The 17,351-nt window shown below is 36.0% G+C and overlaps 1 protein-coding gene across 1 annotated transcript in view; it reads right to left on the reverse strand.

Annotated features, from left to right (window-relative positions):
- CCDC102B (coiled-coil domain containing 102B) overlaps window positions 1–17,351 on the reverse strand; it is a 192,316-nt gene that overhangs the window by 84,307 nt on the left and 90,658 nt on the right. Inside the window, 1 exon segment of the mRNA XM_021686250.1 lies at window positions 4,155–4,182. Coding sequence (XP_021541925.1) covers window positions 4,155–4,182 — 28 coding nt within the window.

Genomic DNA, 17,351 nt, shown 5'->3' on the forward strand with positions numbered 1-17,351 from the left:
TTATACAACATACATATTATTGTTGTGCAAGAAATTACAACAAATTCACTGGTTATACAACATACATATTATCTTAGAATTCTGGAGGTCAGAAATCTGACATGGGTCTCACTTGGCTAAAGCCAAGGTATTGACAGAGCTGCATTGTTTTTTTCTACGTTCTAGGGGAAAAAATTGTTTCTTTAATCAGAGAGTGTTGGGAGAAGTTAGTTCCTTGAGGTTGTGGGATGGAGCTCCCTGTTCCCTTGTTGGTTGTCACTGAAGAGACTTTCTCAGGTTCTAGACACTGACTGCAATCCTCGGCCTGCTCTCCTGTATATCCTCGGCTTATGGCCCCCTTCCTCCATCTTCAAAGATGGCAATAGTGGGTCAAGTCCCTCATGTTCTCCATCTCTCTGATGAACTCTCTTGCCTTACTTTTTCACATTTAAGGACCCCTGTGATTACATAGGCCCCATGGAGATATTCCAAGATAATCTCCCTATTTAATGTTAGCTAATTAGCAGTCTTAATTCCACCTGCAAATTTTATTTTGCCATATAAAACAACACATTCCGAAATTCCAGGGGTAGAGTGTGGACATCTTTGGGGCCATTATTCTATCATTAGCATACAGTTATAAAAATGTAAACTTGGCCAAGAATATATAGGACCGAGGGGTCAATTGTTGAAAGAGGTGGTTGACTGTGACCCTGAACATCCCTGCACATCATTGTGGAATGCACTCTGAAGTAGCTAGTCACATAGGTAGCTAAGTTGGTCAAGGTGACTACAACATGACTCCTTTACTGCTATTCAATCTCTAGGAAAGGGCATCTGGCTCAGCCCTCATGCTGCTGAGAGCATGAGGAGCCACCTCTGGTCCATACATCACTCAGTGGGACTTGGAGACAAGGGAACTAGCCCAACCATGCTGGTACTTCTGTCTTTTGCTGTGTTGTAACACTCTTGCTCTGATCCACTGAATTTTGTTGTCTACTTGCAGTACATATGGAGTACTGGCAAATGGATCTGTTTATTAATCATTTCAGTGTATTGAATTGTGTCCCTAAAAAGATACGTCTAAGTCCTAACTCCAGGAACTATAAATGTGACCTTACTTGGAAATAGTCTTTAGAGATGTAATTAAGGATTTCAAGATGAGATCATCCTGGATTTAAGATGTGTTCTAAATGCACTGACTGATGCCCTTATAAGAAAAAGTCAGGACTATTTGAGAAACAGAAACATGGGGAAGAATGTCAGGCAAAGATGGAGGCAGAGATTGGGGGCCACAAGTCAAAGAATAATAGGAGTCACCACAAACTAGATGAGGCGGGCAAGGATTCTCCCCAGGATCCCTTTGGAGGGAGAGAGGTGCTGTTGGTAACTTCATTTTGATTTTCTAGCCTACATAACTGTGAGAGAATAAACTTCTGATGTTTCAGGAATAGCTCTGTGATGATTTGTTATGAGAGCTCTAGTTGTCTCCTTTGGAATCTTATTATTGCTTACTCCATGAAATTGACGTTCTTCCTCATAAAGAATACATACTTATATATTGCATATTATTATCTCTATTACTCACTAAAACGTAATATCCATGAGGACAGGTTTCGTTTGTTTGATTTACTCTCCATAGTACCTACAAGAGGAACTGGTGGCTTTTTTTATGTTTAATAATGTTAAATAGGATATAGCATCCTTCAGATTCTTGCCAAAATTCAACTAAACTTTTGGGACGCCTGGGTGGCTCAGTCAGCTGAGCGTCTGTCTTCAACTCAGTCATGATCTCGGGGTCCTGGGATCGAGCCCCACATCGGGCTCCCTGCTCAGAGGGGAGCCTGCTTCTCCCTCTCCCTCTGCTGCTCCCCCAGCTCATGCTCTCTATCTCTCTCTCGAATAAATAAAATCTTTTTAAAAAAATTCAACTAAACTTCTGAAATACCCATAGCATCTTGGTAATTAAGACCTGTTATAAAACAAGAAGGCAAGAATATATACAAAGTTCACCACAGCAAACACTGAAGTTACAATCTCTCACACATCTTGGAACCATAGATCTGAATAAACTACACTTACCTCAACACCATTTTTATTGGATAAACTGTATAATGATCTCACCTCACATCCACAAATACTAAGGGAATCATAACAAGGGCTTAAATAGGAAGTTTCCTTTGGCACTAAATTTGCAGCAGAGTTTGACTTCATAATGTGTGTCTCTAGAAGAATAAAATAATTTTGAGGGGAACACAGTTCTGTATGTTGACTCTCCACAAATCCCAGATACTCACTACTATAATAAGGTGAATACTTTTTCTAGACACCACAATGCTGCTTCTGAATTTCCAAATTTTTAATAATTACTGAAATACACCTGGTAGCAATGTTTTTCAGCTTAGTATGGGTAAAAACAGATGACAAAGCTATATTTATTTCTCTTAGGTATTGCCATAAGAGGAACTAGCACTTCTGCTAACAAGACTGTGGCCAATATAATAAACTTTTCAATCCATCTTCTACTAGTGTATATCCCTTCCAAATATTCATATATATATATATATATACTGAATAACCTAGTTTCATTAGCACTTTATATTAAGTGTTGATAACTAGTAGTTGGGGAAATTATTTAAAATTATGACATTATAAGTAATACAAATACATCAGGGAATATAACTCTTCAAATAGGAGATAACTCTACAAAATACATTAGGGAATAGTTTTCTCCAACACGGATGTGAAAAAAAACATCTATCCATATTCCACATGTGCTGTTCACCACACCTGTGTATGTAGATACGTTCATGCCATTCCCCTTTTATGTTTATATATAATAGATTCTTGCTAGCTAAAAGCTAAATACCACGTGCCTATCCTAATAATAATTAACAAACTCAGAGATTGAGTCCCTGTTTTTTCTTGAAACAAAGAAATTTTTTATTTAAACTATATTTTCCCTTGAAAATTGCCTTTTAAAAAGAATATATTTGCTATTATTATTGCAACTGTTTTGATTTATTGGAAAACACATTTTTACTTATTGGAATTTATTGGAAACAATTCAGATTTTCTTTAATAGAGGAGAAAATTCATTGACACAAAAAACTGAAAATCCCAGGGGTATTTTTTTTTTATTATAAAGTTTTTATTTTAATGCCAGTATAGTTAACATACAGTGTTATATTTGTTTCAGGTGTACAATATAGTGATTCAACAAATTCCATACAACACTCAGTGCTCAATACAAGTGCACTCCTTAATCCCCATCACCTATTTCACCCATCCCCCCACCCACCACCCCTCTGGTAACCATCAGTTCGTTCTCTATAGTTAAGAGTCTGTTTCTTGGCTTATGTGTGTGTATATATGCAATCAATTGATACACCTTTGGGCTCCTTCCATAATTTGGCTATTGTAAATAATCAAAACCACAATGAGACATTGCCTCATACCTGTAAAAATGGCTAAAATCAAAACCACCAGAAACAACAGGTGTTGGCGAGGATGTGGAGAAAAAGGCACCCTCATACACTGTTGGTGGGAATGCAAACTGGTGCGGCCACTGTGGAAAACAGTATGGAGGACCCTCAAAAGGTTAAAAATAGAACTACCATACAATCCAGTAATCTCACTACTGGGTATTTACCCAAAGAATATAAACCCACTAATTCAAAGGGATACATGCACCCCTATATTTATAGCAGCATTATTTACAATTCTGAGGGGTACCTTAATCCAGGCTATGGCTTAAGCCAGAGAGGCTCATTATGTCTCCTGGTCAGGCCCCTCTCTCCATGCCTCAACTCTCTCATGCAGCTCCCAGTGAAAGTATGATGCTTTTTACAGCTCTAAATCTTTATTTCCTTAGGTTTAATTTTAACAGCAAGAAAGTGTGTCTCTTCAAGAAGTCTAAGCATCACTGCATTTAATTGTCTCTGATGTGATTACCTGTCCATAGCATGTGTGTCCGGAAAACTTAAATGTTTTGGTTAGATAAACATGAATGATCTACCCAACCTGAAGGCAGAGGTGGTATTAACCTTAACCAAAGGATGTGGCCTGAAATTTGGGGGTGGAGTTGATCACAGAGGAAAAACAATGCATGTTAAGTAGAAGCCAGGTGAATAGATGTTAGGGTTCCCCAAACAACAGCCACACACTAATAAGACAAAATGGATGCTGAATCTCCAAACACATCTATTTTTATGTTTTGCCTTCATAAAATAAATATTTAAGTGTAGATTTTATATCTTCTGATCTCAGATGACCAGATCATTATCCTAATACAAAACCTTAGGAACTTCCTAATTAATTGTCTTTATCATCTTGGATTTATCAATATTTGGCCTACCACATTGTTATACTTTTCTTATGTATATGTAACTCTGCATGTCTGTGTGTGTAATGGGGGGGATGTTTTATATATATTACATCTATACAAAATAGGTATAGATGTAATATATTATATATATGAATTCTATAGTATGCATATGGCAAATAAAATGGTGGGATATCTTCTGACATAATAAGTGTCATGCTGTCCATATTCTACTTGAAGATGAGATTTATTTTCAGATTGTATCCCAATAAAAATAACTCTATGTCTATGGTGAGGTGAACACTGATTAGAGTGTACAATGTTTGGAATAAAAAGAGATAAGGGTACAGATCAAAATGTAGCCATTCTTAGATAAATAAGTAATCAACAAGTATTTTGCTGCAGATGCTAACAGAAAACTTCCAAAATAACAATTTGGTACAGGCTTAATCATTAAAGAAACTAAGCTATATCATTAGTGTACACCAAAAATAATCTGAATTGAGGGATAAAGTCCCTAAAACAACATAGAAAGGTACCTTAATTTCAGTGCAAAAAATTTGGACAGAGATGAACAACAGGATCTAAGAATAAAGCAACTAGTAAAGGTCATAACATGATAATTCCTTTAGCTACACAAACTAAGTACAGCCACCAGATCCTTTGAGGGGAGTACTTAAAAGTCAATTTAGGAGATCCCATGACTTCTTTTTTTGTGCCTTCCCCACCCTTTCCACAGCACGTGGACTTTTGCTAGCACACCTCCTCCCTTCGCTCACCAGTAGGCTTCAGATCAGTCCTTGGAGCTCCATCACCAAGCCAGGGACCTGCGAGGTAGTAGACACAGATTTTAGAGCCTCAGAACCTCAGCTTTCTTCCAAGTTATCTCTCCCCAACAGCCATTTTTCTCCTCTACCCCACATACATAGAAGGATCTCAGAAAATTAGTAGATTTCACTTGTTTTCCCCAAACTTCACCTAAAGCAAATAAACCCCTGCACTTACTCACTTGGTATGGAATGCTCTTATACCAGGCCTCTCCAGGTAATGACTTCCTTTCTCCTTTCTGACCTCATTCTGAGTTGTCATTTCCCAGGAAGAAGCAATAACATAAATGTACTAATTTTCAGCATTTAACACAGTCGCCATTGTAGACTTTTGTTGATGATTTGATTTGACTGTAGGTTTTATGAGGACAGTTGTTGTGTGTCTTGCCACCCTTATATCCCCCATCTATACTGAGTGTGTCTGAAATATAGATAGGCTATCTCAACATCTATTCCAGAGTTCTTCTAGTTTTCCCTCTTGAATTGCTCAACACCTACATTTTCTTGAATCTCGTACAGCTAGACCTCCAGATACGCTTTAGATGCTGGAAAAGAAATGTGCTCAAGCAAGGTCTGAATCTGGAGTTGATCTCAGTGGGGGGAGAGTGGCAACAAGAAATTACAGAGCTGGAAGTCCAGTCATAGAGTACCTTCTATCCCCATCTTGTAGCTAAGGTAGAGTGACCATGGGGACAGGGATGAAATAGTGTCAGGGAACTCTGTCTCTTCCTGATACCTTGTCTGAGGAACCCATTCTCTAGTGAGGCCTATTCTGTGGTGGTCCACCAGCGGTCATTCCTGTACATCCAACATGGAGCTTGCCCCCCAAGTCCTAAGTCATCAGATTTCTTGTATTATATACCTTTCTGTTATTTATCTGTTTTGGGATACCTACAACTAAACTTTGAGTTCAGCAAATGTTTGTTGAATTAATCAATAAACAAATGAAAGAGTAGATGTCACCTGATTTAAAATGCATTTTTTTACATTTAATAGATGAAATACCTTACCTTTTATAAAATTATGTCTTAATATTCTTCTGCTTTTGAAAATGATATATTACAAACACATGTGAGATAAGTAATGGGATGAATAGCACCATCTGAAAATTCATATTGCCTCATCACAGAAAAAACTGAAAACCTTTTTATCTAGTTTTGATTAAAAAAACTGATCTTTCCTTTACAATCCTTAAAAATAAAAACTGAAATGAATTTTATCTTAAAATGGATTACATGCTTTAATAAGCAAAAAGTGCATAAGACAAAGCTAATAAAAGAATGAAAAAAGGCATTCCTCATATGGTACAAGTTAAGCTAATAAGCAGTGACTCATTCAAATATAAAGGCCAGAAAACATTAAAACTCAGATAATTATCTGGAGAAAAGGATACATTTGGGCTTTAAAATTCTGTAAATCCAAATTTTCTTTCCTTTTTTCATATTTGTATACAGAGTCAAAGGACATAGTTCTAATTATGAAACGCTCATTAATATGGCTAAAAAAACATTCCAGCTACATCCACCCAAATCGAGCCAAATAAACAGTTTCTTTGGGAGAAACTGAATTAATTCTATCTGGCTTAAGGTAGGCTAATTAATTTTAACTGGCTTAAGGTAAAATTATTCTTGTAATACAGACTCAGCCAGCTAATTATTTCTCCATATGCTACTGTCCCCCACACCTGCTTCACCTTGGCACAGCAGACCTCTCACATTTCCCTGCTCTTTCCCCATGTTGTCAAGGACATGCCACCAAAACAGCCACCAATTTGCCTCCAGCACAGAGAACCAGATTTTCAAGCATTAGTGCAGTAGATTGGAAAATAAATTTCATTTGTAATGTTTATTTAAATTAACTATGAAGTGTATAAAACATCCTTGAAAGTAAGTAATTTGAAATTGTCATTAACAAAGGATATTTACCGTATTCACTAAAGTTACACACACACACACACACATTCTTCAATAATGCCAAATCAGAAATAACCTAAAGTCATTTACACTTATTACAAAGGGCATTATAATACATTTTGAAAACACCGTGTGTTGACTTGTGGTTTTCCAAGTTTTAGTGGACATAAAAATCATCTAGATACTTTTTTGGGGGCAGATTTTGGCTAAATCTATCAACATTTTATTTTTACTTATTTTTTGGCTGTGAATATAATTTTTTAAAATTTTTATTCAAGTTACAGTTAGATGACATACAGTGTGATATTAGTTTCAGGTGTACAATACGGTGATTCAACACTTCCCTACAACACCCGGTGCTCATCACCACAAGTGCCCTCCTTAATCCCCATCACCTGTTTCATCTACAGCAATCCCCGCCCCCCCCCCCACCTCCTCTCTGGTAACTATCAGTTTGTTCTCTGTAGTTAAGAGTCTGTTTCTTGGTTTGCCTCTATCTTTTCTTTCCCCTTTGCTCATTTGTTTTATTTCTTAAATTCCACATATGAGTGAAATCATATGGTATTTGTCTTTCCGTGACTGATTTATTTCACTTAGCATCATACTTTCTAGCTCCTTCCATATCATTGCAAATGGCAAGATTTCATTCTTTTTATGGTTGAGTAATATTCCACTGTGCATATATACCACATTTTCCTTATCCATACATCAGTGAATGGACACCTAGCTATTTTTAAAAAAATATATACCTTCCTACTTCCCAAGTTACATGTCTATTAATTTAGAATATTCATTTTCAGAAAGCACCCCATTTGGTACAGTAGGACCATGATCCACTTCAGGAAACACTGCTCCAGGAGATAAGAACATCTAATCTATTTTTAAATTCCTTCTCTCTACCATGTGAATTCTGCTGAACATACAGGGAATAAAATGATTTCAGAATGCTAGAAAAGGAGCTGAATGTGAAATATGAATGTGATTTGTAATTATTCTTTCTTGATTCACATTACACTAAAATAGAACCACCTTCACACATGTACACACACACACACAAGGAACTATGTAATGGAAAATTAAAGTTGGTTAAAAAGCAAAGAGATGATTGTTGCTGGTTACTGAAATATTGATGCTTCCTGTTCTGTTTTCCTAGAATTTAGAGAGAATTAGAAAGCCTGCCAAATGCTGTGGGGATTTAAATACCATTAAATTAAGCAAAATAAAATGATAGGGAAACAGAAAGTGATGGGCAGTAGCAGAGAAATATGAAATGAAAAATCTCTCAATTACGTCAACAACCATATTAAACTTAACTGCATGAATTAAAAAGAAATAAATCCGGCAAGTGGAAAGAGTACACTAAAGCTGTATCAGGAGCCAACAGCCATTTTAGTGAAAATAAACTGAAATTCTAAAGAAATATTACATTGTCCTCATGAACCCAAATTAGTGCTTTTATTTAAACCTAGTAGATAACTTTTGGAAAACATAAAAGGATAATGGAATTTTGGTACTGGAAGAATCTCAGCTATTTATTCCAGACTCTTTTCTTAAAAATGAGAAAACTAAAGCACAGAGTATTATTTGGCCAAAATATTGAGCATGAACCAGGATAAGAATTTTATTCTTTCATCCTCTAACCTCTGGTCCCATTTTCCTGTTACAGATTTGTTGAATCACACATTTGGCAGTTACCACTTTCACTGAATAATAATACGGATGCTCTCTGGAGTCTCTTTTGTAAATCCACTAATTCCATTCATGAGGGCTCTGCTGTCAGACCTAATCAGCTCCCCAAAGCACCACCTCCGAATACCATCACATTTGCAATAAGATTTCAACATATGAACTTTGGAGGGACATACACATTCAGCAGTTCTCAATATTCCCAAAAGTCATCTACAGATTCAATGGAGTCCCTATCCAAAGCCCTATTGCATTTTTTTTTTTTACAGAAATAGAAAAGCTGATCTTCAAATTCATATGGAATTTCAATTGGCTCCAAATATCCAAAATGATAATGAAAAAGAAAAAGAAAGTTGGAGGAGTCTTATTTCTTGATTTCAAAATTTATCACAAAGGTACAGTAATCAAAACAATGTGGGACTGGCATAATGGTAACCATGTGGACCAATGGAATGAAACTGAGCCTCCAGAAATAAGCCCATACATCTGTAAACTAATGATTTGCAACAAAGGTACCAGGACAACTGAATTGGAGAAATATAGTCTCTTCAACAAATGGTGCTGAAGCAACTGGGTAGTCATATGTAAAATAATGAAGCTGGATTTCTATCTTATACCATAGGTGTATAAATTAACTCAAAATAGGTCAATGACTTAAATATAACAGGTTAAACTATAAAAGTCTTAGAAGAAAACAGGAGTTAAATCTTCACAACCTTGGATTTAGCAATTGACTCTTAGAAATGAAACTTTAAAAGAACAGGCAACAAAAGAAAAATAGATATACTGGATTTTATCAAAATTAAAACTGCATACATCAGAAGACATTCCCAAGAAAGTGAAAAGACAACCTAAAGAATGGTAGAAAATGCTGGGAAATCAAATATCTGAGAAGGATTTAATATCCAGAATACCTAAATAACTCTTACAACTCAGCAAAAGAAAGGCAAACAACTTTATGTTTAAAAAAAAGGGGTAAAGAGTTTGAATAGACATTTCTCCAAAAAAGATATATAAGGCACACAGAAGGATTTTTAAATCACCAGTCATGAGGGAAATGCAAATCAAAACCACCATAAGATACCACACTACACACCCACTAGGATGAATATAATTTTAAAAAGACAAAACAAAAACCAAAAAAGAACAAGTGTTTCTGAGGATATGGAGAGCCAGGAACTCTCATACATTGTGATAGGAATGTAATGGTTCTGCCACTGTGGGAAAAAAAAACTCACTGGTTCCTTCAAACATTAAATATAGAACTACCATATGACCCTGCAATTCCACTCCTAGTTATGTACCTAAAATAATTGCAAGCAAATGATGAAAACAACCGAAGTGTCCATTGGCACATAAATGGATGAACAAATTGTTGTATACCCATAGAATTAAATACTGAGCAACCTAAAGGAAAATGAAGTTTTCATAAACTTTCATTAAACCCCATATTTAAGTTAAAAAAGCCAGACACAGAAAATTACAGGTTGTATGATCCCACTCATATGAAATATCCAGAACAGGTAAGTCCAGAGAGAGAGAGAGCAGACTTGTGGTTGCTGGAGGTTCAGGGGAGTGAGGGATGGGGAACTGCTGTATAATGCTTACTGGGTTTCCCTTAGGGATGATGAAAATGTTCTGGAATCAGTTAGAGGTGGTAGTTGTACAACATCGTGAATGTACTAAGTGCTACTAGGTTATTCATTTTAAAATGTTTAATTTTATGTAATGTAATTTCAATTTAAGAAAAAGGAAAAAACAGAGTGAATGTCCCCGACCTATGGGTTTTTCCCTCATCTTATAGTTTTATTTTTTATTTGAATTTTAGCTTTAGTTTTAAAGAAGTATTATAACCATAGTATTTCATCATTTTAAATAAGAAACTAAACATTATTTTTTATCATTGCTTTAAATCAAGCTAATATAAATCCACCGATGACAGCATGTGAACTGCCAATCATTTTGTAATAATATAGTGGATTATTAATAGTACACTAGACATATCAAACACAAAATGATATAATTTCATATCTGAATGTCCCAATTTATATTATAAAATTTCATGAAGTTCTAAATCTGCAAAATATAAGTGACCTAAAGTGTCAAAATTTGCATCTTGATTTTAATTGGCTATCAGATAAAATATCATTGATCTGGTATACAGGAAAGAGATTTTGAAAGATATTATAAGCCTCCAATAACCTTATAGACCTCATTGCCCTCTAACATAGAATAAAAGGAAAGTAAAAGAATTAAAGATAAATCAAAATATACAATGAAATTTAAATAATGAAAATGGAAATAAATTTATTTATTCATTTGATACACATTTAAGAAGATGTGCCAAACACTGTAGTAGGGGTTGGGATTTACTATTCATAATTTTAATTTAATAAGTTATGACAGGGGCGCCTAGGTGGCTCAGTCAGTTAAGCGTCTGCTTTCGGCTCAGGTCATGATCCCAGGGTCCTGGGATCGAGCCCCGCATCAGGCTCCCTGCTCGGCGGGGAGCCTGCCTCTTCCTCTCCCTCTGCTGCTCCCCCTGCTTGTGCTCTCTCTCTGTGTCAAATAAATAAAATCTTTAAAAAATAATAATAATAAGTTATGACAACATTTGTGTTTTATAAGAAAAAGTGAAATCCCACCCAGTGATAATATATTCCTAGAAACGAGGCTTCATATATACAAAATCTTATTTGTGTACCTATTCTCCAGTGGAGAATCACAAAACAGAAAGAAAAAAATAAAACCCCTATTTTAGAGTTTATTTATAAAAATCAATTTGTTGTATGCATGTGTATGCGCGTTTGTGTGCAGCATGCATGTGTGTATTTAAGGGTGAGTGAGGGCAGTCATAGTAGAGAAAATGTCACCCTGTTGTGTAGTAAATTGATTTATTTCAATCCAGTAGGAACTTTCAGTAGATACCTCCTTATGACATTCATAAACAGTACTTAAGAGTCTATCTCTGGTAACTTCAGAAATTCTTGGGGAAAAGAACACTGTTCTGCTCAACCCATACAATCCCATGGACTTTTGTTAAAATGTATACAAAATCATGGATGCGTTTCTAAGTTTCATGAAATAACTAAATTATCAATTCATAAAAGACACCCACGTGTAGCTTAGTGTTTTGCTACAAAGAAGGCATTCTTCAAAATGAATTATTTTCATTTTTATATACAAAATATATTCCACATATGAAAGGGTTAAAAACTGCCATATATCCAAAATTCTCTACCGTAATACAGTTTTACTGATCACCATATTAAAAATTAAAATTTCTAGTATAGCTCAGGAAGCAAAGCTATGTAAGAACAGTTAAAGAAAAACATGAAAGGACCCTATCTAATAACATCAAATTATGTTATTCTATATTTAAATTATTACTATTTTATAACAGTTTAAGAATAGATATTATTTTTATTCTTAAATTATTCAATAATTTTATGAGCAAAGAAGATTTTGAAAAAGAAATGTGAATGAGGAAAAGTTAACAAATCCGTAGGTTTGCCTGCAAAACCTCTGAATGAAAATATTTCTGAGGGTAAAGTTACTAAACTAAATAAATATAATGTCATTCCTACTCAAGGAATGGACACTGTCAGAAAAGTCAATTCATTAGGAATTGACTTTGATGGCCTTTCCACTCTTAGATTAATTCATCATTTTCCTGAGACACATCAATTACCACTCTGTCACATTAACTTTCTGAAAATGACCCATAGTGTGACCTGAAGGAAGGGATTCAGTTGCCAGAATGATTTAAGAAAACAAGCCTCCAAAAAACTTCATGAGAGGCATGCTGACTAGTTCGTGGGGCTTTACTCAGTAGAATAATGACCCCCTTTTCCAGTAACTTTTCACTTTAAGAAGTATTATTTGAAATGGAGAATACATATACTGCATATCAGCAGAATTGAGGCTTTCCACGTACAAAAATCTGTCTCACTTCAAAAAAGTAAATAAAGTAAATCAGCATTTATAGGATAGGAATCGTATTTAGGAAAATGGTTGGGAATTACAATTCTACTTTTCCCCATTACAGCAAAATCAGGACATATTTTGATAAATATCAGCTTATATGTGTTTGTTCCCATTGTGGTTATTTTGTTATGTCTTCTCACTTTATAGTGGGCACACACTTCACTTTCCCCTTCTTTGTCCCTCATTTGTCTTCTCTTTTCCTGTCTTCTCCTCGCCTCTTCTCTCTGTCCTCCTAAAAGTTCCTGGAAGGAACAAAAGCTCAGAAAGAGATTAGAATTCGTGAAGTCCTTAAAGTTTCCTTTTCTTTTTCTTTTCACCAAGCCCTGGTGAAGATGTTCTTTTCTTAATCACATGATTTACCAGTTGTCTTGATACTTCCTTCTCTCTGTGTCTCTCGTAGGCATGGCCCCACCTCTCAAATGTTCATACTGATTAGTAATTTTCCAGTCTATTCATTAAAAGTTCATGTGTACTGCTTGGTTTTTTTAATTGTAAAAGATTTGATGCACATGTAGCTTCAACATAGGACATAAAAACAACCACAAGATGGAGATTCATGTGATGAGATCATTCGTGTTAAGGAGAATCTTTGTCTTTAAATTAACAGTACAACTTATTTTATTCTTTTAAAAGATTTTATTTATTTGAGAGAGAGAGAGTGTGTGCACGGGGATGGGGAGGTGCGAGTGGAGCAGACTCCACAGGCAGCCGGATGTGGGGCTCCATCCCAGGACCCCGAGATTATGACCTGAGCCAAAGGTAGATGCTTAACCAACTGAGCCACCCAGGTGCCCCAATAGTGCCATTTAAAATGAAAAGATACTTTCCTTAAAAATTTATTCCCTATAATACTAAAGCCAAAAAAATGCAAAAATATATGCAAAATATAGCACTGTATATTTCAAATACATAGGTGAAAATCTTCCCCTTTTGTATAAGCAAGAATTTATAAAAAAATTCATTGAACAGAGAATGTTAAAATTCAACAAATTAACACAATTTATTGATTTGTAGTTTTGTGAACAGCAGGCAATTTTGTGTCTGTCACAGACACTTATTAAATGTGATTAGATAAAAAGATAACATAAGAGACTTTACACCTCTTTTAGAGAGTGATAATTAAGTGGTTATTGTTTTGTCATATGTCAGCACCTATTTCCAGTGTCACTCATATATAGAAACTATATTCACATAGATATATGCTGCTTCTATATGGTCATTACATACCTATGTACACATGATACTCCGATAGGATACTTACATGCATAATTTATATACATATAAATTAGTTTTTATTAAAATAATGTTAAAATTATAATTTGACTTCATGTTATAATAAAATCCACAGTATTCTCTGGACTTAGGCATGTTTTATATGCAGCTTGGTTCATTTGGCATTTGGGGACATTTGAATCTTGATCCCAGTGGGGATCTCTGTGGCACCAAGGATTCTGACCTGCAGCTGCTCTATGATAAGTAATTATTTTGGTTCAGGTAGTGAGTCTGAATTCTTAATGAAGAGCATAAGAATCATCAACACCTCTTCCTGGTCATCAAGAAAATATATACTTAAGGAATAGTTTTCTGACTGATGAACACACCCACTTTTTTGGTCAGACCTTCCAGAATCTTCAGTTTCCAAGTTCTGTTTATTTCTTAGCTGAAGAACTGCACTTGTCCCAAAGAGCCCAGGTCTGGACCCTGTGCCCCATTGACAGGACATGCCAACGGACATATATGCCAGTTCCAAACAGTTCCCAATCGACCCTTATATTTCCTAACTGACACACTTTATATTGTAACATTTTGATGTAACTAGACAGGAATCAAGATGAAACAGAATGAATTGCTTCCTCTGTATTCCCATTCTATTTTATTAGCAATCATTATGATAAACTACTGATAATAATTTATGTGTTTATCCCCCTACACAGACTTAAGCCCAGGCTGGGCAGGGATAGGATTCATTAATCTTCACATCACTCAGCTTCTACAACAGTGATGGACTCAGAGTGTTATATAAAGGCTTGTTCTGTTCAAGTGAGTCAAATGCAAACAGGTATTTTGATGATCAAAACTTGTTTCCTAATTGAAATAATTCTGTACTTTCACAAGTAGAAGTCTGTACAAAAACAGATTTATCAGTTGTATATGTCAGAACCAAATACCCTATTATGGTTGGTTTCTGAATACATATAATAAAAATTATGATTACTGACTATAATATTTCACTTTAGATATCTAACTGGCATGCCAAGTCACGGAATTCTAATGCAATTTAATCTTGCAATTGCAATTAATCCCTAGAATCCCAAAGAATAAGGAAAAGTGATATGGAATTCAATTCTTCTGGACATTTAGGTTTTAGAGCTCATATGAGTATGAACTACTTATATAACTAAAAATTGTGTAAGACTGTTGAATCACAGATCTGTACCTCTGAAACAAATAATACATTATATGTTTAAAAAAAAAAAGAGGATAGCAGGAAGGGAAGAATGAAGGGGGGGAAGTCAGAGGGGGAGATGAACCATGAGAGACTATGGACTCTGAGAAACAAACTGGGGGTTCTAGAGGGGAAGGGGGTAGGGGGATGGGTTAGCCTGGGAATGGGTATTAAAGAGGGCACGTATTGCATGGAGCACTGGGTGTTATGCGCAAACAATGAATCATGGAACACTACATCTAAAACTAATGATGTAATGTATGGGGATTAACATAACATAGTAATAAAAAAAAAAAAGAACCCCACAGCAGATAGATCGGAACCAGATGTTTGTAAAAATTTTACCCAGCCCACTGAGGGCCAAGGAGGAGCTGAATCTATACCAAAAGAGAAAGCACAGCCTGGACTGAAAGACAGAGCACAGGTCCTCAGGCCAGTCCTGGTTAGCATGAGTGGGGAAGGTCCAGCCAAGTGTCACCTGCAGCCCTCTCTGGTGGCTTGCTGGCCGACTGGGTGTCAAAGGGGAGAGAAACAGTATCTGCTCAGACCCCAGTGCATCCAACTTATGTTTTTTAGTTTCATTCTTTCTTTACAAATAAAAATGTTTGTAGACTATGGACTCTGAGAAACAAACTGAAGGTTCTAGAGGGGAGGGGAGCGGGGGGATGGGTTAACCTGGTGATGGGTATTGAGGAGGGCACGTTCTGCATGGAGCACTGGGTGTTATACGCAAACAATGAATCATGGAACACTACATCAAAAACTAATGATGTAATGTATGGTGATTAACATAACATAATAATAAAAAAATACAAAAAATAAAACATTTTAGCTAAAAGTTTAAAAAATAAAATAAAAATATGAACTTATCAAACTCACTTTTAATTCACTATTAAAGAGATTGAGTGAAATAACAGAATTGTGCATTAAGATACTGTAGATATTTTAATGGAAGAAATAGAAACAAGATGTAAATGTTTTGCAGCATGTTGACACCAAAACACACAAATTGCAACTGCCATTAAGAGATTATTTTTTAAATCTAAAAGCTATTTATTTATTTTTTAATTTTTTTTATTTTTTTATTTATTTATTTTTATTCTTATGTTAATCCCCATACATTACATCATTAGTTTTAGATGTAGTGTTCCATGATTCATTGTTTGTGCATAACACCCAGTGCTCCATGCAGAACGTGCCCTCCTCAGTACCCACCACCAGGCTAACCCATCCTCCCACCCCCCTCCCCTCTAGAACCCTGTTTGTTTTTCAGAGTCCATCGTCTCTCATGGTTCGTCTACCCCTCCGATTTCCCCCGCTTCATTCTTCCCCTCCCGCTACCTTCTTCTTCTTTTTTTTTTTTTTCTTAACATATATTGCATTATTTGTTTCAGAGGTACAGATCTGAGATTCAACAGTCTTGCAAAATTCACAGCGCTTACCAGAGCACATACCCTCCCCAGTGTCTATCACCCAGTCACCCCATCCTTCCCACCCCACCCCCCACTCCAGCAACCCTCAGTTTGTTTCCTGAGATTAAGAATTCCTCATATCAGTGAGATCATATGATACATGTCTTTCTCTGTTTGACTTATTTCACTCAACATAATACCCTCCAGTTCCATCCACGTCATTGCAAATGGCAAGATCTCATTCCTTTTGATGGCTGCATAATATTCCATTGTATATATATACCACATCTTCTTTATCCATTCATCTGTTGATGGACATCTTGGCTCTTTCCACAGTTTGGCTATTGTAGACATTGCTGCTATAAACATCGGGGTGCACGTACCCCTTCGGATCCCTACTTTTGTATCTTTGGGGTAAATACCCAGTAGTGCAATTGCTGGGTCATAGGGTAGCTCTATTTTCAACTTTTTGAGGAACCTCCATACAGTTTTCCAGAGTGGCTGCACCAGCTTGCATTCCCACCAACAGTGTAGGAGGGTTCCCCTTTCTCCGCATCCCCGCCAACATCTGTTATTTCCTGACTTGTTAATTTTAGCCATTCTGACTGGTGTGAGGTGGTATCTCATTGAGGTTTTGATTTGGATTTCCCTGATGCCGAGCGATATTGAGCACTTTTTCATGTGTCTGTTGGCCATTTGGATGTCTTCTTTGGAAAAATGTCTTTTCATGTCTTCTGCCCATTTCTTGATTGGATTCTTTGTTCTTTGGGTGTTGAG

The sequence above is a fragment of the Neomonachus schauinslandi genome, chromosome 14, assembly GCF_002201575.2.
Source record: "Neomonachus schauinslandi chromosome 14, ASM220157v2, whole genome shotgun sequence".
In the NCBI taxonomy this organism is placed as follows: Eukaryota; Metazoa; Chordata; class Mammalia; order Carnivora; family Phocidae; genus Neomonachus; species Neomonachus schauinslandi.